At 38.6% G+C, this 25,096-nt stretch overlaps 3 protein-coding genes across 12 annotated transcripts in view; 2 read left to right on the forward strand and 1 right to left on the reverse strand.

Moving 5' to 3' along the window:
• Positions 1–2,929, forward strand: part of LOC123698620 (probable phospholipid-transporting ATPase IM) — an 80,265-nt gene extending 77,336 nt beyond the window's left edge. For all 5 annotated transcript variants that reach the window (XM_045645344.1, XM_045645347.1, XM_045645346.1 and 2 more), the window contains 3 exons: positions 47–150; positions 1,324–1,497; positions 1,732–2,929. In XM_045645344.1, the coding sequence (XP_045501300.1) occupies positions 47–150; positions 1,324–1,497; positions 1,732–2,136 (683 nt within the window). In that variant the 3' untranslated portion in view covers positions 2,137–2,929. The remainder of the gene's footprint in view (positions 1–46; positions 151–1,323; positions 1,498–1,731) is intronic.
• A 2,082-nt stretch (positions 2,930–5,011) lies between these two features.
• LOC123698760 lies at positions 5,012–6,802 on the forward strand. Its single transcript, XM_045645517.1, has 2 exons — positions 5,012–6,180; positions 6,258–6,802. Exons 1-2 carry the CDS (start codon positions 5,117–5,119, stop codon positions 6,781–6,783), a joined length of 1,590 nt encoding a protein of 529 aa, XP_045501473.1. The 5' UTR covers positions 5,012–5,116; the 3' UTR covers positions 6,784–6,802.
• Positions 6,803–11,353: 4,551 nt separating this feature from the next.
• LOC123698758 (unconventional myosin-IXAa-like) overlaps positions 11,354–25,096 on the reverse strand; it is a 32,187-nt gene continuing 18,444 nt past the window's right edge. For 3 of the 6 annotated variants that reach the window (XM_045645516.1, XM_045645515.1, XM_045645511.1), the window contains 18 exons: positions 24,794–24,885; positions 24,375–24,446; positions 24,170–24,298; positions 23,784–23,955; positions 23,558–23,667; positions 18,904–19,064; positions 16,843–16,987; positions 16,272–16,400; positions 15,552–15,966; positions 15,167–15,436; positions 14,510–14,689; positions 13,858–13,956; positions 13,494–13,631; positions 12,812–12,994; positions 12,387–12,502; positions 12,005–12,146; positions 11,600–11,683; positions 11,354–11,457 (listed from right to left, as the gene is read on the reverse strand). In XM_045645516.1, coding sequence (XP_045501472.1) covers positions 11,356–11,457; positions 11,600–11,683; positions 12,005–12,146; positions 12,387–12,502; positions 12,812–12,994; positions 13,494–13,631; positions 13,858–13,956; positions 14,510–14,689; positions 15,167–15,436; positions 15,552–15,966; positions 16,272–16,400; positions 16,843–16,987; positions 18,904–19,064; positions 23,558–23,667; positions 23,784–23,955; positions 24,170–24,298; positions 24,375–24,446; positions 24,794–24,885 — 2,739 coding nt within the window. In that variant the 3' untranslated portion in view covers positions 11,354–11,355. Of the gene's footprint in view, positions 11,458–11,497; positions 11,684–12,004; positions 12,147–12,386; positions 12,503–12,811; positions 12,995–13,493; positions 13,632–13,857; positions 13,957–14,509; positions 14,690–15,166; positions 15,437–15,551; positions 15,967–16,271; positions 16,401–16,842; positions 16,988–18,903; positions 19,065–23,557; positions 23,668–23,783; positions 23,956–24,169; positions 24,299–24,374; positions 24,447–24,793; positions 24,886–25,096 lie in introns of those variants that run through there. The other 3 variants (XM_045645513.1, XM_045645514.1, XM_045645512.1) reach the window with 3 other exon arrangements.

A 25,096-nucleotide genomic window follows, 5' to 3' on the forward strand; every position in this document is an offset into this window, starting at 1 on the left:
ACTTGGGTTTTTATTTTTGTATAATTTACCATAATTTTTATTTCAGGTACTTACAAAGATGGATTAGCGCCTGATGGCAAAATCCTATCAGATCACATGTTGCTGGGAAGTGTCGTAGCTACGATATTAATTATAGACAATACGACCCAAGTAAGTATTCTACTTTTATTGTATTTGAGTAAATGTTTTAAGTTTTTTATTAGTATATTTAACACTTTCGATCTTAAGATCGAAACGTCTACATTGGCTTAGATTTTTCAAATATGCAATGAACCATAAGTGATTGAACTTAATAATAAAAACTTTTTTATCTATCTATTTATTATATATCTATTTATTATATTTTTATCTAAGGAATTTATAAAATTCCTTTACCTCAGGTTACTACCTCCTTTGCCAAACGGTTTAGTCAATTCCTACACCCGCTTATATATAACCGCGTCAACCAGGCATTGCATTCTATTAGGCAGAGTGGGGTCGCAAAGGCCAAGAAAATTATTAAAAAATGGTTACTTTCTTTGTCTTTTCAACAAACGGAAAATTTGATTAGATCTGTAATCTAACGCTCTTACTCACAAGTTTTACCCCCATGCATTTCTTATTCAGCACACACATATATTAAAAGTATCTATCTATTTATTTATACTATTTTTATTTTGATATTTATTTATTTTTTGTTCATTTTAGATCTATCTAATAAAATAAAGCATAAAGAATAATATATGAATTGCAATTTATTCCTAAAACATTAATAAATCGACATTTCATTTACATCCATGTCTAGTTTTGTTTGTTTCTTTATATTTTGTATTGATGCTCACAATACAGGCCACGAGTCTAGTGTGGGCATCTTAGTTCAAATGATGTATAGAGTATACTACATATTTACTGTTTAAACAGCCTTATTGTAATAAGTTCAACGAGATTGTATGCTTGATTTTTGAATAAATATTTTTTTACTTTTTACTCTTACTTTTTTATCTATACATATAATAAATCTGTAGAAGGGTCAATTCTGTACATTGAAAATATTGAAAAAATAAATAGCAGGGGGTGTTACTGGATAGTTACCAAACCCAAATATGTGATTTAAAAAAATTTTTGTCTGTCTGTCTGTCTGTCTCTCTGTATGTTCAGGAATCACGTGAAAACTAAAGGTTCGATTTCGATGAAACTTGGTATAATTATACCTTATTATCCTGGGCATAAAATAGGATACTTTTTATCCCGGAAAAATACGTAGAAAAAAATAAATTTTAATTTTTCCGCGCGGACGGAGTCGCGGACGGAAGCTAGTTACTAATATTTTACTCTAAATTGCAGATAGCGCTAGACACGACGTACTGGACGGCGTTCAATCACATCACGATCTGGGGCTCGCTGGTGTCGTACTTCGTTCTGGACTACTTCTACAACTACGTGATCGGCGGGCCCTATGTCGGCTCGCTCACCGTTGCACTCACGCAGGCCACCTTCTGGTTCACGGCTGTACTTACTGTACGTACTTGATTATTCTTTTTCAGTGTCATATTAGTTTTAATCGAAGTATATTTGCACACATTCAATAGGCAAGATATTTTTAAACTTTATTTAGTAATTTCAACTATACTCAATTAATGACGTTGCGTAAATACATCGAGAACTGTGTGAACACTAAATCATTTTCTATACTGAAAAATATAATTAATAACATGTGTAAATCTTATTAATTGAATAATATTCACGCATCAGATGATGATCCTGATGGTGCCGGTGGTGTCGTGGCGGCTGGCGTGGTCGCGGCGGCGGCCCACGCTGGCGGAGCGGCTGCGCGCGCGCACGCGTTGGCGCCGCTCGGCCGCCGCGCCCGCGCCGCGCACGCCGTCCGCCCGCCGCGCGCGCCGCTCCGTGCGCTCGGGCTACGCGTTCGCGCACCAGGAGGGCTTCGGCCGCCTCATCACCTCGGGCAAGATCATGCGCCGCATCCCGCACGCCGACGCGGCGCTGTCCGCGCTGGCGTCGCTACCGGGCAAGTTCCACCCGCGGCCCTCCACGCCGCCGCCGTCCCCGCCCTCGCCCGCGCCGCCCTCCCCCTCGCCGCCCTCCCCGCCCTCGCCCCGCGCGCCCAAGCAGGACCTCGACTCGGTGGACTTATGAGTGCCCCCAAGTGTCAGTATTCGAAGCGATCTCGCGGCGCCGCCGTCCCGGCCGGTGTTCTTTAAAAGACGAAGCGATGTTTGTAAATAGAGCGAGTTACAAACCGTAATTTTTAATAGACGGCATAATGTCGTCGAAACTCATATTGTGATAATGTTAATAGTTAAAGGATTCGTATTATATTATTGCCTATATTAAATTATATTTGTTGATCGAGAGTATATATTGATAGATATTTATTATGGTACGTACTAAGATTACTCTTTTATATCGGAAGATCGTAGCCGTTCCCCATTGTTCCTTTGTGTAGACGACGTAGTTTCGTTAAGCGCGACCCATCGATTAGTTTTTGTTAGATCGTCAACGTCGAATGAAACAGTATCGAAAATTATATTTAAGTGATCGTGAAATTGTTACCAAAATCGACGTATTTTTTGTTTTCTTATGTATTTAGGCCCAGCCTTTCGGTTAAACCTTAGTCATTTTTAGTTTGTTAGTTCACTCCTGAGCTTAATGTTTTGTATGCTTTTTAATTATTGTCGTCTGTGTCTGGATCTTAGTAAAATGTGCATTTAAAATATCGTCAATGTAGTGTGTAGTTAAGGTAGGAACACATGAATTATGATTGCTGTTATTTAAAATAAACTAAATTTATTTCTAACAATGACTGCTTTTGCGTTGAAATGTATAATGTTTGTGTGTGCGATGTGTCATGTGTCCCTTTAACTACATACAAGTGCGATCGATATTTGCTTTGGTATCAATCTTTTTTAATAAAAGTTACTCTCTTAAATTTGTTTATTATTATTAACCTGATTCCTGTCTATTCATACCAGTAAATTGAACACTCATATTATATTCCTCTTTTACCCATAATTTACCTCTTACTTCTAAGGAAGTACATGGAAGTTGTATATTGCAATACTAATAAAGAAAATCCATTTTTATAACTACTAGCTTTCCGCTCGCGACTCTGAGTATATGTCGTGGCCATATCGTAGATTTGCTCACTTCATGAACTGATCGATCTTGCTATGACTTCCTTCAGAATGTAATTGAACGAATTATGAAGTTTTTCACTGCGAGAAATAAAATGCTCTGCGGCTCTAAGAATAACTACTTTACGATATGATCAAATAATTTTGACCATTTCATGAAAAAACCGCGCGTTTAGTTGCCCATATCGAGAAACAAACCACATCATGATGTGGCCAATAGAAATTAAAGCATTTCATGAAATGATCGATAATTTCATGAAGTGAGAAAATCTACGATATGGCAATGAAATATATGCAGTGAATGAAATACGCATCATAATTTATCTTTCCATGGGAATGAGATATTTCTCTGCGGCAAAAAGTAGACTGCGTCACACTAACCTCCTAACTGTTCCCCGACACAACAATAATTATATCATGAAACCTGTGAGACTGAGAGAGAAAGACCACAAAAATAAACACACTTGCATTTATTTATTTATTTATTTATTAATACTTTATTGCTCTTAAAAATTACAAATTGAGACTTAATCTAGGATACATTGTAACAAACGGCGGCCTTATCGCTAAATAGCGATTTCTTCTAGACAACCGGTTGTACAGAGAGAAATTAAATAAAGGAAAGGAGTAGGGCAGAGCATAAATAAATATATGAACAAAAATAAAAAGAAGAAGAGTTATAAAAATGATATAAAATAAAAACAGCATAATATACAAGCCACAAAAATTAAGAGATTAAATAATATACATACACACAAATAGATTACATGCATATGAGAAGAGATAGAAATTTATATATTATATACGAACGAGTTTGCCTTGGAGTTTGCATTTATTTATTAGATTTAGTACAGATATAATATAATAAACTAGCTGTCCTCAGCGGTTTTACTCGCAGTGCTCCGCTCCTCTTAGTCTTAGCGTGATGATAGCCTATAGCCTTCCTCGATAAATGGGCTATCTAACATCAAAAGAGACTAGCTGTGCCCGCGACTTCGTCCGCGTGGCATAGTGACTGCATAGTAGTTGCCACAGGTAGTTGCTAACACGTACTACCATAAACAATTAAATTATAAGCGTTTATAGATTATTTTACAGTAAAGAAATAAAATAAATAATAACACCAAAGAACTAATAGTAAAATTTATTACAAATCCTCCCGCTCCCATATCCTACTTTCACACACTTTCAACTTTTCCCTTTCACCCCTAGTAACTGGCAGAACCTGGCAGAACCGATTATGATGTAAACCATGTCTAATTGTACCTATATGTACACGTCATATCCTTTGATGCTCCATTTGGATTATTTATAGTCAGGCGCCATATAAATTTGTTTTGGTCTGCTTCAACCTGCTTCCTTTGTGTAGAACGAACGAGCGTTGACAAGCGCCGATAAGCGCTTATAAGTTTAAAGCTTTCTTTCTGAATACGCCCTAAGGTGCCCTATATGTAATAAACGGATGAACCGCTTTTGATAAAACATGATTAATTGTAATTCACACGTTATGCCCTTTCATTTGATTGGATATGCCGCTTGAGTATATTATTTGACCACATTCGATTATTCATTCCCACTTTACTGCCATATAATCCAATAAATGGATAAACCGAATTGGATAAAAATATGACTAGCTGTACTTCACACGTTCGATATCCGGCTCCAATATCCGATATCGGACCGGACAATGTGAAAACGCTCATATATAACACATTAGATAAGTCACAGAGATATCAGATAAGTGCACACATGACACGATCAAAAATATTAAATTCAATTCAATACTATGTATTTTATTTTATGGCAGTACTTATTAATAATTCTTTTGAATCTTGATCAAAGTCAAAGTTTTTGTCAAAGTCATCTGTCAAGGAAATGTCAATCCAACGTGGTTTGTTATTATCAGCTTCTTCACACATTTTTCATTTAAAATCGATTTCAACATAGTATTTTATATTTCTGTGCATAATTTCTAATACAAAATGAATGAAAATTATCAAGTCGTACCGTGGTTTAATGCTGAAGAATGGAATGAAGTCTATAAAAATATATTCTCTGATCAAGCAACTTTTGATAGTAAGGAAAAAGCTTTAAAAACTTTATTTATATGGAAATCAAGATGCCCTTCTCTAGCGTCTGCAATAGAATCAACCTTGTCTTTACTCGAGGTTCATCTAAAGGACAGATCAGATGATTGCGATATGGTCGATAACCAATTATTGCGGCTATCTTACTCATCTGCTATTATGAGATTTGTTAATCATATGTTTGACGCTGACGCTGCCAAAAACAATAGTTTGTATCAAGTAGCTGAAAAACGTGGTGTTCCCGATTGGATTGTAGATTTAAGGCATGATACAGCACACAGCAATAATTTACCTGCTCTGGAGTTACTGAGAGATGCAACTTCAATTTGTTTACGATGGTTGAAAAATAATTACTGGGATATACATTCAAAAGGTTTAAGAAACTCTGTCATTACTAATGAAGTTCAGATGGATTCAATAACAGAAGATCAATTAAAAGTATTCATAAATTTTTGTATTTCATTAAGTTTTTCATCACATCCTAAATGTAATACAAAAAATCTGGCAAGTATGCCTGTAGATATGCAGCAATCATTAGTAAATGATGCTCAAGAGCTTTTCTGTGGAAAAATTGATTTATCTAATTTAAAAAAAGTTTCAGTAAACAATCTTATGAATTACATACAACCATATTCCAGAAACTTTTTTAAGAAAGTTATCAAGGAGGATCTATTTGACATACTTTTGAGTGATGAGTCTTACTTTTTGTCTCAAGATATTTATGATGTAATGAGTAAAGGTAGTAAACGCAGAGGACTTGATAAACAATATGTGAAATGTTTTGAATTTTTATTGAAACTTTTGCACACACATGATATGATTGAAGACTTGATACTGAGACTTATAAAAATAACAGAAACTAAAGAAGACAAAAATAAGTGCCAGCTGGCCGCTAAATGGGTTTCAGCAATATTGAAGGCTTTACAAAGGTCACAGAACTTTTTGAAAGCAGTTAAAGAGTGAGTTTTTTCTGGCATAAGGTATCATGTTTTTTTTTTTATTTATTGTTAATGTAATATCTTTATTTTTTTTTTAGGAAAGGATTAGAAGATACCCAGTCTAAGAAATCAAAGGAATTAATTTCATTGTTTCATCACTGGTTTCCAAATGAGAAATCAAGTCCTTTATTGCTGGATCTTTGCAAGCCAGTGCCATCATCTTTAACTGACATTAATTTTATTAGATCAATTATTTCAAATTATAATCCCTTTTTAAATTACTTCATAAATGATCTCTTACAACTGGTGAAACCAAAATTACCTCCACTAGCCTTGAAACAAATTTGTAAATTAGCCGAATTGATAGCTTCACCAGAAATGTTTCCAGCACAGTCTACAAAGATTTATACTGTTGATGATTTAAAACTTGTTGACACACCAAGTGAGAATGGGATACTCGTGTGCAACTTGGATGGAAAAGAAAGTTTACCAAATGAGGATGAAGCCGAAGATAATCTAATCTGGGGTATTTGGAAGAAAGCTTCAAAAAGTCAGGCGTGGTCGACCTGTCCCATCGGCATCCTGCCTTGGCAACAAACACAAAGTGTTATGGATATTGATTAAATAAAACACTTGAACTTCACAGCAGTTGTTTATTTTTCAATTTTTGTAGTTTGTATATAGTATAATGTTTTGGTTACATTTTTATAATCATTTTATTGACACATAATAGAGACCTAAAAATAAAATGAATATACATAATATTACTATAATACAAGTGCCATTAATGATTATTAGAAGCTAAAACAAACTTTACAGTAAAACTTAGAAATTAAAATTGGTGATATCCTTCCCTTATGATTGGTCCATGTAGAGCAAAAATGTAAATGACATTTAACTACAAATTTGTAAATGGCAGGAATATCAAATTAATATCAGTTCGAAAAGTTTTACAACTAAAATGAAGAATTTGCTACATGCTACTGATAAATACATTTTAGAATTAATGATTTTGTTAAAATTTGTCAAACAGTTTTTTATGTTAGGCACCAACTTGCAACATCAGAATCATTGAAACTTACAATGAATGATTACTCATCTAACAACTAAAATTTAACTACTAGCGTGTACACTACGATAGGATAACTGGCTAAGTAATTCTTAACTAGATCTATTTACAAATTTATCTACACACACTTCTAAAGTGTCGATAAATGTTACACAAAGCCACATTGCACTTAGTATATGACATCCAATTATGAGTATGTTTATTGCATTACTAAGAAGACATTTTGTAGCACTAAAATATTTGTTAAAGCATTTGTATAAAAGCATTTTATCAACATGAGATTAAAATTTTAAAGAAAGTTTATGTTGTATAAAAACAATGAAATTATAACAAAAGAGCGCTAAAAGCAATTTCAAAGGCACACAAATTATGGTTATGACACAACCCCAATAAAACCTTATTGAATTCTTTCGTAAAGAAATCAATAATCAAAATTGATATTTTCTCCCTGGGTAAGCATTAATTAATATAAGTAGTTAAAAATTATTCAGATATGCAATGTTAAAATGGAACTTCTTAAAATTATATTACGAAATAATACCTGTGAGATTCACTTTTCCATTTACTCAAAATCGCAATTACAAATAATACTTTATAAAAATTATTATATTAATAGCAATAAAAAATTGAGCTGAAACTTAATGATACAGGTACCTATTAGATTTCACAGAGTTATTCGTTGTAAGTAAATAGAGTAGTTTTAAACTAATTACAAATGGATACAATATTTGTGACTTAACAATAAATTCAATAGCTTATCAATAGACAGTCTTTTAGATTATGAAAGTGAATAAAATACAAGGTACAGTTGGTAACAACTGATCATCCTGATGAAGGATATTAGTAAATTTAATTAAACTGTTACAAAGACGTTTTATACAGAATAGAGAGTTATAATTTAAATCTTCCAAATATGCTGTTACAAAAGGAGTCGCCTTGGCGAGAAGGTTCATACGGTTTATCTAGAATACGATATCCAAGATTTAATATTACAGGTAAAGTATGTTACAGATAACAACAACTTTACACACAAACACGAAACTTGAACAATCTCATATAAGAGCACTAACATTTAAATCACAATCAGGCCCAATTTACATATTATTTACAAGAGAAAATATATCATAAAATATAATGTCAGTGCAACATATTTCAGTATAGGAAAAATTAATATATAATTCTACAATTTGACGGATACACGCCTACACTTTACGCTAATTCAGATTGTTTACAATTAACAAGCCTACGTGATTAAGCTCATTACACTTCTAAGTACCAATACATGTAATTTAACAGTTAGGGAATTGTCAATTTTGATAAATTATAAAAAAACATCGTTGAATTGGCAAGATATCAAATTACAACATTGCCACGAAAATAACAATTGTTTGGCTTCGGCACCAAATAAGAACAATATAAAAAATGATATGTAAATTAATAACTTAATTAAAAAATTCGTTAGTTCTTAAACGCAATAAGTCGCTAATCGTTTATAATTATTTGCTATAAAATATAATTTGCATTGTTACCGTATGTATCGTGAACAAAAAAAATGCATTTTATTTTCATTGTATCTCGGGATTAGGTTTAAAATATTCCAACAATCTTCATACTGTGTATTCGTTTTACGTCATAACATCACAACAAAAAAACCGCGAAACCTGATGGTAAACTTTCAATGACTCATAATTATTTTCAACAATTACTATTAGGATCTAAGTCGTAAATGTCTTGACCACTGTACATGTGATAATAGGACAGATAGATGAAGGTCCCATGGCACCACTATGTTCGAATATTTAAGGTAGTACAATTAGTTTAAGTTTTTTTTTCCTTACTAATGTCATCTACTTTCTAAACACTACTTTACTGGGTATAATTAATAACCAAATTGTCTTTAATTTTTCTTAGAAACGAACTTTTAGATAAAACTTAAGATTTGGCAAATAGTAAGTATACAAAACTACGACAGGATTTTTTCAGGCCATAATCGATTTCTGTTGAAAATATTTTAACGTAGTTTATTCTTAGAATTATGTTACCATTATCTGCACAATACTTATCATGTTTTAAAATAATATTTAGCACGTAAGAATGTTATTCAGTACTAAGTTCCTAATGACATGTCTGTACGCTTTACGCGTAAAAATATAATTCCCAGTCGGTAAAGCAATTAAAATTTACTATAGTCTTTCGAACCAGTAACAAAAAACCCTAAAACACCAGATCGGGCTTACAAATTAGACTAAGTTCTGAAACCAATACAATTAATGTTACACCTTGAGGGTTTAGACCATACAGGCTAAGTTTTAGACCGAGATTGTAGGGTAATAGACCCTATTCTATATATTTAGACCATGATAGGATCATCGGAGGAGAGCTGTCGATGCAGTAAGCGTTGGGAGCGCAGTGAGGACGCGCCCGTGCTGAGGTCGTCCGTACTGCCGAATTCACCGTCGTGGTCTGTAGTGGACAGCAGGTCGTCGTCTGATGTTGTTCTGTAGAATTATATTTTTATTAGATTTCGAAATAAAGCATAAATATAATTTTTCGGTCAATATGGTCAATATTCCAAATTGTAGAATTGACAGAATTTATTTTAGTATGCGCGTTGGCCAATCATGATGATGCTGGAATACAAACTGAAAATATTTTGATACAATTTTTTTTTTAAATTTCCCAATTGTCAACACACACACGCCACACACTCACCGGTAGAGCGCCAGCAGGTTGGAGGTGAGCGTGGCCTTCTCCTTCTCCATCTCGTGTATGTGCCCCTCGAGGATCTGCTCCTCGCGCGGCGCCAGCGCCTGTCCCCCCCCCCACACCGCACACACACACGCCACACACTCACCGGTAGAGCGCCAGCAGGTTGGAGGTGAGCGTGGCCTTCTCCTTCTCCATCTCGTGTATGTGCCCCTCGAGGATCTGCTCCTCGCGCGGCGCCAGCGCCTGACCCCCCCCCACTCCGCACACACACACGCCACACACTCACCGGTAGAGCGCCAGCAGGTTGGAGGTGAGCGTGGCCTTCTCCTTCTCCATCTCGTGTATGTGCCCCTCGAGGATCTGCTCCTCGCGCGGCGCCAGCGCCTGTCCCCCCCCCACACCGCACACACACACGCCACACACTCACCGGTAGAGCGCCAGCAGGTTGGAGGTGAGCGTGGCCTTCTCCTTCTCCATCTCGTGTATGTGCCCCTCGAGGATCTGCTCCTCGCGCGGCGCCAGCGCCTGTCCCCCCCCCCACACCGCACACACACACGCCACACACTCACCGGTAGAGCGCCAGCAGGTTGGAGGTGAGCGGGGCCTTCTCCTTCTCCATCTCGTGTATGTGCCCCTCGAGGATCTGCTCCTCGCGCGGCGCCAGCGCCTGGCCCCCCCCCCCCACACCGCACACACACACGCCACACACTCACCGGTAGAGCGCCAGCAGGTTGGAGGTGAGCGTGGCCTTCTCCTTCTCCATCTCGTGTATGTGCCCCTCGAGGATCTGCTCCTCGCGCGGCGCCAGCGCCTGTCCCCCCCCCCACACCGCACACACACACGCCACACACTCACCGGTAGAGCGCCAGCAGGTTGGAGGTGAGCGTGGCCTTCTCCTTCTCCATCTCGTGTATGTGCCCCTCGAGGATCTGCTCCTCGCGCGGCGCCAGCGCCTGCCCCCCCCCCACACCGCACACACACACGCCACACACTCACCGGTAGAGCGCCAGCAGGTTGGAGGTGAGCGTGGCCTTCTCCTTCTCCATCTCGTGTATGTGCCCCTCGAGGATCTGCTCCTCGCGCGGCGCCAGCGCCTGTCCCCCCCCCCACACCGCACACACACACGCCACACACTCACCGGTAGAGCGCCAGCAGGTTGGAGGTGAGCGTGGCCTTCTCCTTCTCCATCTCGTGTATGTGCCCCTCGAGGATCTGCTCCTCGCGCGGCGCCAGCGCCTGCCCCCCCCCCCCACACCGCACACACACACGCCACACACTCACCGGTAGAGCGCCAGCAGGTTGGAGGTGAGCGTGGCCTTCTCCTTCTCCATCTCGTGTATGTGCCCCTCGAGGATCTGCTCCTCGCGCGGCGCCAGCGCCTGCCCCCCCCCCACACCGCACACACACACGCCACACACTCACCGGTAGAGCGCCAGCAGGTTGGAGGTGAGCGTGGCCTTCTCCTTCTCCATCTCGTGTATGTGCCCCTCGAGGATCTGCTCCTCGCGCGGCGCCAGCGCCTGTCCCCCCCCCCACACCGCACACACACACGCCACACACTCACCGGTAGAGCGCCAGCAGGTTGGAGGTGAGCGTGGCCTTCTCCTTCTCCATCTCGTGTATGTGCCCCTCGAGGATCTGCTCCTCGCGCGGCGCCAGCGCCTGCCCGCGCAGCTCGCGCAGCCGCCCGCTCGCCGTCACGCACGCCTTGTCCAGCGTCGCGATGTCCGCCAGCGTGCCGCGCGTCTGCACACACAAACATATATTACAACATAAACAAAATCAATTTTTATTTCTACTCTGAAAATTAAGGCTAAATAGCCCATTAGAACCACCCGGCACCCACTCCGCACCACCTCATCGATGTCGAATGATGCGAGCAGCGGGTAATCAACGAGTTATCCAACCGGCGTAGGCGCGTGTACAGCGCCCGATAGAGGCGGTCCAGTGTCTGCTAGAAGTTGATGTAGCGAGGCAGTTCGGAGTGAGTTCCGGGTGACTATAATCAGCTTAATAATAATATAAACGAAAAGAATAACAACGGATGACTAAAAAAAATTGACATACATTTTTGATCTTATCGATGAGTATCGCCTCGAGGCAGGCGGTCTGTCGCGCGATGTCGTGCAGCGAGTCCTGCGCGGGCTGCACCTTGTGCGTGCGCAGGATGCACGGCGCGAACACTATTGCCAACGCGTTTGGACCCATCCTGCGCAAGCAATCACATTTTAGTGATGAACACAATAAAATAAATATATTGAAATAAATTGTAAAAAAAATCTAATAAAAATCAACTGCTTTTATGCTAGATTTATTATAGCTACCATAAATTTATCTTATTAATATTTAAATAAATTACAAAAGCTTTTTAATAACCGACAAAAAAGTGATGATGTACTAATAGTTCTTGACTGATAAAACGAATTATTTTTTGTAGTTTATTACTAACCTGTTATGTTCTTCTCGGAGAGCAACTCGCGCGAGGTGGAATATTAGCCTTTCTACGACATCATAATTGATTTTTGGTAGTTTTTTAAGTATGGCGAATATGCTTGATACACGTTCCTGTAAACAAATATAACCAGATCATTCATTGTCAATAAAAATATGTTGTTAGTTTTTTTAAAAGTGATTTGAGGCTCTGTATCATAGATTGTCGATGGCTTTTGTTTTTTTTGGAATGTCTTTAATTCATTCCCAACTACGATTCCCAATATTATTAACATTATATATTATATAAACGGAAATATTAAGTGAACAATCACCACCATTTTCAATTACGTTCTTTACAATTTTTTTTTTTGATATGATTAATTGTATGACTTTTGACGCATGACATGTGAAATGATACATGCATTAAAAGTGTCGAAGTACCTGCTGGTCGGAGATCTGCGCGGCGAGTATGAGGTCGTCGTACAGGTCGAAGGTGAGCAGCGGCTCGGGCAGCTCGCGGAACAGGCTCTTGAGCACGGAGGCGCGCACGTGCACCGCGTACGACTCGATGCGCGCCACGCCCTCCTCCGGCTGCTCGTCCAGCAGCCGCCGCAGCTCGCGCACCTGCACATACATACACAATTATATTATAGGTATAGTATATGTATGACATTTACGCCTTACGGTCACCCATTTATCACGTGCATGCGTGAGTGCGCGTGCATGTGTGTGTGACTGTGCGTGTATGTGTGTAACTTACGTTGGGGAAACGCATTATTGTCTACTTAGAAATAACGGAGTTAAAAGGAATTAAGCCAGTATTGGTACAAGCGTAATTATTGTGAACGTATAGTAATTTAATAAATTTGTGTGTTCAACTTTCCAACGTCGGCGATTAGTTAAGTCAAAAGAACATAAATCAAAATCATAAATTGCTGTATTATAAATTGTGTATCCGGCTTAAATGTGCAATTAATAAATTTTTGTTCTAGGATAAGTAATAAAGCAGAATTTATTATGTTGGTATTAATAACGCTCATCTTATCTTAGTGGTAAAATAGTATCATAAAGTCGAGTCTAATTTCATTGTACGACGATTAATAATTTTTGTTCATGAAAATACCTTAGAACTGAGTCCACTCTTTCTGTAGAGACCCTCCGTGTAGAGCCCGACCATTTCTATGGATGTGATGAGTCTATCGATAACTCTAGGTATGTTACCCACGTCTGTAGGTAACTCGGATAATGGCACGCCAAACACCTGAAATTTATTAACTTATTAAAAATTTTGCCAATAAGGCGATTTTAAACATAAATTCTATTTTTATGTCATTTACATTAAGACTAAATTTAGGAAAGGAATTAATTTAGGGAACCAAAAATCAAACAAGAATTGCAAGGAACAATACGCAAATTTTGTTAAAATCTTTGTTAAAATTACTGGGACATTTTGCATACTTTAAATCGAAATTCCGATGTATATTTACCTTCCCCCGCATGAGGCCGAGCTGTTCCCGGCCGCCCGCATCCACAGCGCCCACAATGGCCGCCGGCGACACTATGTCCGCTCGACAACGCGTCGACACCTGACGTTATTGACGTTAGTTAGACAAACATTAAAGTCATCATAAGTAAACACTGTATAAATATCAATTAGCAAGAAGCTTATATCTAATACACTGGAGATTGCACTATGAACGTTGACTTGTCACGGGAAGGTATGACCTTGAATGACGCCTGGTTGTTTTTTGTCCCTTTCACACCTAACTTGGCAAGTTGGTGTGAAAGTGATGAAGGAACAACCAGGCGTCATTCAAGGTCATACCTTCCCGTGACAAGTCAACGTTCATAGTGCAATCTCCAGTGTATTAGATATAAGCTTCTTGTCTAATTAGTATTATATTTTAAAATTGTGGGTAAACAGCTACAATAATAAGAAATTGTTAACCGACAAATCAAATAATAAGAAATAAATATATTTTTTATTGTTAGCTTGTCAATTTTTTTAAGCTTTTTTGTAAGTTATCGGGTCCACTTTTAATTCTGACCTAGAAAAAAAATCAAATATTGCAATTCACTGTAGTGGACATTCTCTTTTTCTATGCAGGATTTAGTTTGACTGAGTTACAAACACCATACCTTCATAAAGCACTTCTTGTGCGACGCGAGCTTGCACGTCTGACATATGAGGGAGCGTTCAATCGGCCACATGAAGAACGTCTTGCATATCTCGCACTCGGTGGGTATGTTGATCATGGACAGTATGAACGTGTGGCCCATGTACTGGATCGGCTCGTCCACCTGCAACCGGAGCGAGAGCTGACCGCGGGAATGAGTTGCGCATGCACGTGTGTTCGTGAGGGGATAAACAGATAGGTGCGTGTGTGTAAGCGATTGTTTTTAGTTTAAAGCTTTAAAATACGTGTGTGGAAATATAATAGGGGTGGTAAAAGCTCATATTTTTGTATAGAGGGCTTGCTATTATCAAAATATTGCGGCATTGCGGGAGGGGGGTAGGGAGTTATAAAATACATACTAATACAATACATCCAATAGGGGTAGTTAAAGCTGACTGTTTTGTAAACAGTTCTCTTTATTGCCTTATTAAGGAAAAACAAGAAGCTACAAAATTTTCCTTTGAATAATTGTCAAATTACAGCTGGTTCTCTAAATTAATAAAAAAGCGTATCTCAAGCAGATTACAATCTCCAATAGTCCATTTATTAATTTATAACTTTTTGAATTTATATATTTTATTCAATATTATCTAGGCAGATATAACGGAAATCAACTTACCTTTCGTTTCTTATCCTTTTTCCGTTTGGTCCTAGCCTTATCCGTCTCATGTTGGCTCATGAATTCATCCATGAAACCTCTAAACGCATTCACACCCATAGTAATGGATAACGTAGAACCTTCCCTCGCACAAACCGTTTCCATAACGTGCAAGAAATTACCAATTAGATCTTTGTATTTAAGTGCGGAACCTCGAGTTTCTACAACGCTGTATGTGGCCACTAAATTGTCTTTGAACTCTCTTAATGCGTGTTTGAAAACCCTGTCGACCTAAAATAGATGACAATTAAATATAGTAGCTACATCAGAGATATAAAACCAAAGCCTTTTTCGATAGATCGGATATGATAGATCATTATTACGACGAAAATAAAATTTGTCTTACCTCAGATTGCTTAGAGTTCGCATTTTCTGACGACTCCATGAGATATATTTTCTTAGTAATGAAATTCTGCATCGCCTGCAATTCCGTAGCGTCTGATATAATTTTGTCCGTTCTGTCCATGAACTCTGACGTTCCAGTTAAGCTGAAGTTTGAGCTAACTTTCGATTGATCCATTAACATATTATACGGAGACTCTTTAAGTAGCACACGTTTTCTGTTTTTATGCCTTCCTCTCGTCGCTATAGACACGGGACTGGGACAGGGCATGGTAATAACACCCTTATTCTGTATACATTTAGTGTGGTATAGTTGCTTGCAGTCGATGCATCTTTGTCCTTGCGTAACAAAAGCGTCGATCGCTTGATGGCAGTATACGCATTTGTCGTCTTTTGCGAATCTTGTTCCTTTGCGAAATCTGGGATAAAGTATTAACCTTTTATACAAGTGTGATAATGTGGAAATTTCCCGGGAAATTATTATTATTATGTGATAAGATATGAGTAATGATTTGCAAATGTGTGAAGAAATTGAGATGTGTAATATTTCTAATAATACAATTGTATTCTGATGGAAACATTTAGAAGTAATGTCATCATTGTTATATTAGCAAATTGATTGTTATATTAGCACTGTAATGCGATAATTACCTTCCCATTCAAAAACACCCTATTAAAAAAAACACCACAAATTTCCCATAAAATAACAACAGGCATAGCATACCGATGTCCCGCAATCCCAAAGAGCCCGTTGGCGGTGTGTCCTATGTAGTCAGCTACACGGGGCTCCGGCGCCGGGTCCGAGTTGCGGCGTCGCAGCGGCTCGCCCGCAACCAACTTTGGTGTTGGCAACCTGTTAGAAAAAAATAACATTATAATTCCTAAAGGAGAGAATAAGATAGAGGTTGTAACTCGCAAAAATCGAGGCAATATAATATACCGAGAAAAAGTACGTCTGACGTTCTGATTTTGCTACAGAATGTATATGCATGAGCCACGAGTCCGCGTAATGGACGCATTTTGCGTGTAACGGACATTGAAGAACGGAATTTTTCACTTGAAGGTTCGTTTGATTATTATTGACGATCACGAACGTTAAAATCAAATCTTTTCACAATGTTACAACTTGGTTTTATATAGGAATAAAGTTCAAGTAAATAATTATCATTTCTACACTAAAAAAATTGAAACACAGTTAATGTATTTATTTTATCCATTTTTCCAGATAAAACAGGTAATTCTCTATTTTTCCAAAAACACTTCTTAAAGTTAAAAAAAAAAAAAATTCAACGTACCGTTTATCAGCAACAATAGCAACGGGCAATGTATCAGGGTTGCGCTCAGCACGGTCGAGCTTGTCCTGCGCGCGGCGCGGCTCGCGGCGGGCCGTGCGTGCGGGCGGAGCGGGGGCCTCCACCGCTTGTACTAGCGACGCACACGCTATGGGGACAGGGGATAAATTGTATATAAATATGCTAATCAATAAACATATATTTTCATTTTTTTATTATAATAATTAATACTATTTTAAAAACTATCTTAGAGACCTGAATTTTGTGGGCAAGCTTAGTTCTATATAAAGAAGCAATGCAATATTTAGAAATTAAGTCTCCTCGCGACCACGCTCGCTGCAAAGTGCGAAACGTGGGGATAATAATATAATGAATAAATAACGTTCAAAATCAGTTTTAATCTTTAACTTCTAAGTGAGCAATACTATTAGAGAAATACAAATACTTTAATGAAGCAATTTAGTGTATTTACATTGTAGGAACCAAATTGGAAAGATGCAGTTTACATTAACTGCGCTAAATATTAAAAGTATGGTCTTACTAAACACACGAATTTACAAAACTCACCATAATAGTAAAACGCTAATTTAACGAATATAATACGATAACCCATCAGTAACAACGTTACGCTAATCCAGAACAAAATTGCGAAACACTTTTCTTTTCTATCTGAGCCACTTGTATTCTCAAGGAAAACTGACGAAAATGACATGTTTAACGCACAACTATTGAATAAGCGCACATTCTGAGCGTTGCCTGTCAACTGACTAGTGATTAGCGAACGAATATCGCACATGAAATAAACAAGATATTCAAAACAAACACATTAGGCGTGAAATAACGGTAATCTTGTAACTCAGACTAATTAAAGGTATTTGTTTTTATTTGTGTTGTTTATTAAGTGTTGAGATGCTTCTAGGAAGTGTATAATTTAAAACTTGTCCCCGACATTATGCTTGAAAAATTAATTTGCATAAGAAGAGTATTCTAACTTTCGAGTAGATTTATTTTCGTAGCATTTAGTACGCTGATGCTGCATTACTTTTTATGTTAAAGTAACATATTATACAAATACTGATTAGGATACTATTAAGGATTAAAATACTTTATTATATTTTGACATTTAATTTAATCTTAGCCTGAATTCTAATTTTGCAGATGAAATCTCATACGACACTATACTAATTCAATTACTTAACGATTTCAGGCAGTACAATTATACAATTACGTAAACAAAACCATTAAGAGGTACCTATTGAATTGGACAAACAAACAAAAAAAGCAGAAACCTTTATGATCTTGCATTTTATTTTATTTGAACAATATCTAAATTCACATATCGGTTTTGCTATTTGCCAATAGAAATTAATCGCCAAAAACAGCGGCATCCAGTATCGTGCTTTACCGCGCGGTCGGGACACTGCGCAGCAACCTGTGTGCACGCACGGGCTGCTGCCTATGCAGCACCCTTTTTTTTTTAATGGGGAAATCTTGCATAGATACCCCTCCGGGGAAGTGGCCGTGGGTTATGTCGGATTCCTACCGACCAAAACCCCACTGTGTTCCGTCAAGCCGCATCAACGACAGGGCCACGGGTATGTGTAGAATTAATCCGTGACCGCCTGTGCAGCACCCTGTATGCTCACACTCTACTACGCTCTACTATACTCACAGTTATCCAGCACGGCCTCGTGCCGCTCCTTGCTGCCGGAGTCACACGCATCCCGGGTTCGCCGCGCGCACATTTCAGGCGTGAGTCGGTGCAGCGTCCTGTATATTGTTACACTCACAGTTATCCAGCACGGCCTCGTGCCGCTCCTTGCTGCCGGAGTCACGCGTGTCCCGCGCGTCCCGTGGGTCGCGCCGCACGGGCGGCAGGCTGTGCAGCACCCTGTACTCACACTCTACTACGCTGTACTACACTCACAGTTATCCAGCACGGCCTCGTGCCGCTCCTTGCTGCCGGAGTCACGCGTGTCCCGCGCGTCCCGTGGGTCGCGCCGCACGGGCGGCAGGCTGTGCAGCACCCTGTACTCACACTCTACTACGCTGTACTACACTCACAGTTATCCAGCACGGCCTCGTGCCGCTCCTTGCTGCCGGAGTCGCGCGTGTCCCGCGCGTCCCGTGGGTCGCGCCGCACGGGCGGCAGGCTGTGCAGCGCGCGGGCCGGCTCCAGCGTCGTGCTCGACAGGCTGCGGTGGTACACTTGCGGCGACGTGCGTCTGGTATAACGTGTTTGAAGATTATACATGATGTTTCAGAAAAAAAATGTCAAGCAATGGCTCAAAAGTTGAGCACCCTATTTGAGCCCATGTATGTGTTATATGCCTCCCTATTATGTTTTTCTTAATTTAGAAGTTATGATATTTTTTGTGATTTTTCTCTTAATTTAAGAGTAGCAAGACAATTCTTAGTATAGTGAAGTGAATAATTGTAATATGAAAATAAAATATGGACAAATATGTAATTAAATAAAAATAAATAAAAATAAAATATCCTTTATTGAATTATTATGTACATTAATGGACGACTAAGATCCGTTAGACAAAAATAAAATACAAGAGTTACATTACATTACACAGTTATTGAAATAATACAAAAAATAATCAATTTAAAAATCATAATATTAACGCAGAAGCCGGGCATAAAATGCCAAGATGCTGCTACCAAAATTCGTTAAAGCATTTATAATCGAGTTACTAGAAGTAAAAAGAATATTCCTAAATCTAGCAACCCGATGCCTGATCAATGCATCGAGAACCGGCACGCGGGCTTCCGCGAACATGCTAGACGCGCTACACCAACGCGGTAGTTTGAATAAAATTCGGAACGAATCATTGCATTGTACCCTAAAAATTCGATAATTTTCTTTTTTATACCTTGTCCACAGTTGTGGAGTATATAGAGCGGTGCAATAAGCTTTGAACAGTAATATTTTTGCATCTCTTTCGCACTTATTAAATTTTCTACCGATCATGTTAGCACGCGCAGCCAGAGAACGCCTCTCTCTGTCTATATCGAGGTCATCTGTCAGATCAAACGAAACTATATGTCCCAGGTAGCGGAAAGAATTAACAAATTTGAGCGGCTGATTATACAGATAAACAGGCAGGTGGATATCCCTAGAGGTTGCGCCAAAACAAGCATAGCAACCGATTTATCTACGTTATAGACAAGGTGATGCCTTTCTGCATAATTTTCACAGATGGTGAGGAGCTTACGGAGCGCGCCAACCGAGGGGCTCAGCAAGACCATGTCATCAGCATAGCTGAGGTTATTCATACAAATACCATCGATGTAGCAGCCGACACCGGTCTGGCTGAGCTCCTCGATCAACTGATTAACATACATATTAAATAAGAGAGGAGAGGTCAGACCTCCCTGTCTAAGCCCACATGACAGTACAAACTCATCTGAGCAAGAGTTTCCCCAGCGAACGACATTTTTTTGTGTAGTGTACCACGTTTTAAGCAAGCCAATGATAGCAGGTGGCACCCGAGCTTCTTCCAGCTTCCTCCACAGGATATCATAATTTACACGATCGAAAGCACGACTAAGGTCCAAAAAACAAGCATAAACCTTAGTCCGTCGCGTAACGTAGTAATTTACAGTCTGTTTCAAGGAGTAAATAGCTAAATCAGTTGAACTTTGCTTTTTAAATCCAAATTGAGCATCGTTTATCGAAATATATTTAGAAATAATATTTAGAACAATCGAATCTACTAGTTTAGCGCAAGTTGTCGCGATAGAAATGGGCCTATAATTCGAACTCGACATTGCGCTCATAGTTTTACTTTTAATCACGGGCGTTACAACACATTTTGTTAAAGCAGAAGGCAAATATGCGTGTTTTATACAAGCGTTTATGAAAACTGATAAAAAGACTACCACCCAAGGACCACCGAAACGTAAATGTTCTACGGCAATGTGATCATGACCACAAGATTTACCCAAATGCATTTTTCTAAGCGTGTCGTAAACTGTTTTTTCATCTATATGAATAGAAGATAGGTCCGATAAATAAGAAAAGGAATCGTCAATACTATTGCCATTTCTATTCGCATTGAGAAGCGTGTGACCAGTAGAACCAAGCATAAATTTACTTTTAAAAATATCCGTAATTTTTTGTTTATCTGATTCACCATCAATTGAAAATGGTGTTCCAATCTTAGTATTCGTTAATTTACCCGCTTGCTCCCAGAACTTACAAAACTGTTTTTCTCTACAAGTACTACTTATTTTATCTAGTAATATCTTTTCTTTATTGTTCTGGCACCATTTTAACCGTCCCTTAAAAACCGACTTACTCTTTTTCATGCTATCATAAAGCGCACCAGAATGAGGAGATCCAGCCTCAAACCAATTCATCAAACAGCGTCTAGCATCATCATGAGCCGATTTTACAAATTGATTCCATCCAGGTGTTTTCTTAGGACACCCTTTATTCCCCTTATACCTGTGTCGAGAACGCGCCTCCACAGCGGCCGATTGCAACGACATTACGAATTCATTGTAAATAAGTTCCAAACTATCCTTATGCACATGACACGAACATGGATTACACCTAGCGAGCGAACGCAAACGATTCCAGTCAAGAGCAGACAAATACTTATTACATAATGATCTATAGGTCTCAACCTCGTAACTGCTTCTCCTACCCCAAACAACTCGGTTCAAAGACCCGTTCGCGAGAACAGAGCACCTCTTTACAGCAATTATATCGAAGTCTAATTCTAGTACTAAGGGCCTGTGATTCGACCAAAATACATCTTTAATTATGTAAACATTAGTTAAAGCCGTCCACGCGAGCGGGGTGACGATGCAATGATCAAGCCAACTACATGAACCGTGTGAGTAACTAACATAAGTAAAAACATTATCCAAATTCTTTAGAAAACACATATCTGCACATATAAGATTGTGATCAGCACAAAAATCAATTAATTCATTGTTAAATAAAGTATTTAAATTCGCATTGTAATCTCCCAATACAACAGCCACATTAACAGAGTTACTTTCAATTAAACTATGTATTGAGCCTAAAATATCAGTAAAATAAGGCAAATTTACAATATTATTTTGAGGCATATAAACCGAAAAATACATATGACAGTAACCATTATGTTGAAACTTAATGGCGCATACTCGTGAGTCATTACATGTAAAAACATCAACATTATAAAACAGAGAGGCTCTCCAAAGCAAGGCTACGCCCCCATAAGGTCTACCGATTAAAATCCCCGCAGACGTATCTACTGCGGAGGTACCGTGCGCTGAAAAATCAGGATGTATGTTAGATAACAAAGGAAGCTCGTGGGGCAGTAGCCAGGTTTCTTGTAACGCTATTACATCATATTCATCGCATAATGATCTTACTTGATCAATGCTCCTTTTAAGTGATTGACAATTGAAACTAACAAATTTCATTTTGATTTGAATAACGTTTTATATAGCTTTAAAATTATATTCTAATTATGTACTATTATTCTTAAGCCAATAAGGTCTAAAAACAATGCCAATCGGCCAAAAGTCGGAATTTAAAAACGTATTCTTTTTATGAGACAAAATTGTTACCTTAAAGGAAGCAAAAGAGGTTTCTTTATACGGTTCAATACGTTCAATAGACACCGCGCTTTCACCTTTTGATTTGATGTAGTCTGCGAGCTTATCGTTAGTTGACGATATATCTAAGCGAGAAACGTACAAACAGAAGGTTCTCGGTGCGGCTTGGATAATAGAATCTTGTTCCTGAACTACGGCACGACCCTCCCTGTTCCTGTTTTTTTTCTTTTTATATGTGACCGGTACAAAATCCCTATCAGAGCTTTCCTTTATTAAACCCTCTTGCTTATTAGTTACACAGTTAGGCGCGCGTAACGAATCAGCTGTTCGTCCCGCTAAACGCTTCCTAGTCATACACACGTCGTTACTCGTAGCACTCCTTATCTGACTGAGTGGAGCGGGCACGGCAGCGGCGGCCGCGGCGCGCTGCGCCTGCGCCACCGGCAAGTGATGCACCTCGTCCCCCTCAGGCCGCTCCCCGCTCACGTTGGTAGTTGGAAGTTTCGAGCGTTCAATGTGTTGATTTATCTCTTTACGTAGTGAATCGACGTCCGATTGTTTCGCACAATCACTTTTGATGTGAATGATCTCCTTTTTTAGGAGGACTATGTCCTTTAGGAGGCTGGTTACATCCACGTGATCAAATGTTACGGGTGGAAGTCTATTAATGTTGCGGGCAACGAAAACAGGCAGAGTCGCTGGATCAGTTTCTTTGAGGATTTTTACAATATCTTGCAGGTTTCTTTTATTTTTGTTGTCACCTTTTCGTACTCCACGACGGGTGAGCGAGTTATCTGTTAAAATCGCCCTTGCACTGTCAATTTCTTCTTCGGTAAACTGGCCCTCACAAATTTGAAGCAAACTGACTTCGTCAATTACATCAATCTTACACTGAATATAGCATAAGAGTTCACTTATTACCACACGGCAACTACAATCGTTAGGCATTTTAGCCTAGGAAAATAGACTTTAAACACTTAAATTATATATAATACATTAAATTTAAGACAACTTAGTGCAAACGCAACCGTTCGTTGAGAGATCTCGCGCTACCCTCAAAACTACCCTTAAATTAAATAACAATGGAGAAAATTGTATCGAAAAGACACAGACAACACCAAAATATTTGATTGAAAGGATATGCAGTACTAACCTTGAAGTTGTGTTGCTTTCAGTGCTGTTTGCGGGGCTCCAATCACCCACTTGTCTCAAATAATCTTCACTGCTACTCGCTATCGATTCTGCTAGTTCTCTTTCTCGCATCTATAAATCAAAGACAAGATAACTCTTTACGCCGTCCAACCCAATTTCTACAAACTTTTCAAATGACTTATCACATATAACAATATTCAGAAAACATTTAGTTATACCACAGATACCTTATTCTTCTCAGCCATAAGATAGTTCTGGTCGATCCTCAACCAAAGCAGTTCATTAGCGAGGTCCTCGGCGGTGATCTTGTTCGGCCACGCCACCTTGCCCGCCGGGTACTTGCTCGTGTTCACGCTCCACGGCTCGTCCGTTGATTCGTTTGATTCTTTGTTTATTAAACTGCAATATTATTTTTACGTTAGAGTGGTAAAAAAAAAAAAAAAAATAGAATACAAAAAAATCATACCGAGACAAGTTAAAGTTATATGTACCAAGCATTTGAAGAAAATAATAACAAACAAGCCTTTAAACATGCTTAAAAACTTAGTACCGGAACGCAGTTTAAAATAGAAAAGATTTCAGTAAATAGATAAAAGAAACAGAAGACAAGTACCAAACATACTTTTGACTGGCTTGTTTCAACGGTATCTCTGTGATATTTTGCGTTTTCGATATTTTTCTTTTGTGATACGATTGCGCGTTCGAAGTTTCCGTCGATGAATTATCTCGTTTTTTCTCCAAGCTGTAATAAAACAAAAACATTAGTGACTACAACGTTTTTAAGTGTTTTATAACGCTTTCCGAATATAATTATTTACCTCACGAGTGGAAGAGATTGTGTGGCGCGTAGTTGTCTTGTCTTTTCTGCTTCTTCTTGAATCAGCATGTTGCTATAATTTACAGAGAAAATGCTATTGGTCCAATCAGACAATTATATTTTCAATTATGTGAATTATACAGTTATACTAGTACATTTTCAAAATGAAATCAATTGATGTTATATTTTCTTCAGAAGCTGAATGGAGATTGCTTTTTTTATATCTTTTTACTTGTAAATTAAAGATGGGTTGAAAAAGCAAGGAAATGTGACGTAATTGTCAATTCTATATGAACAGTTGTGATTAAATATAGGATATCTGCTTATATATGAGGGGAAAGCGAGGGGTATTTTTATAAAAATTGATATATTTTACATTTTTAGATCATTTGTCTAATAATTCCTTAAATTAACACTCACAGTTGTATATCAATGATGTTTTTAAGTTGTTCAATGCTCGGCTGCCTGTTCTTGAAACCGTCTGTATCCGGAGCGAGCGTCGCCACGTCGAGCTGAAGACAACAACGTGCAACGTGACCGATTGTGTGCTCTACGACACTTTGTATACGGCTCATTTTTGTTTAACACCACTAACGCTAACATTAACACGATTGTTTAGTTTTTGAACAATTATTAATTTGGAAAAGGGACATTTTTTGTTATGATGTAATTTAGTAAGGGACGACAAATAATTAACAAAACCTGCGAAATATCGCGGAAAAT

The sequence above is a fragment of the Colias croceus genome, chromosome 16 (assembly GCF_905220415.1).
Source record: "Colias croceus chromosome 16, ilColCroc2.1".
In the NCBI taxonomy this organism is placed as follows: Eukaryota; Metazoa; Arthropoda; class Insecta; order Lepidoptera; family Pieridae; genus Colias; species Colias croceus.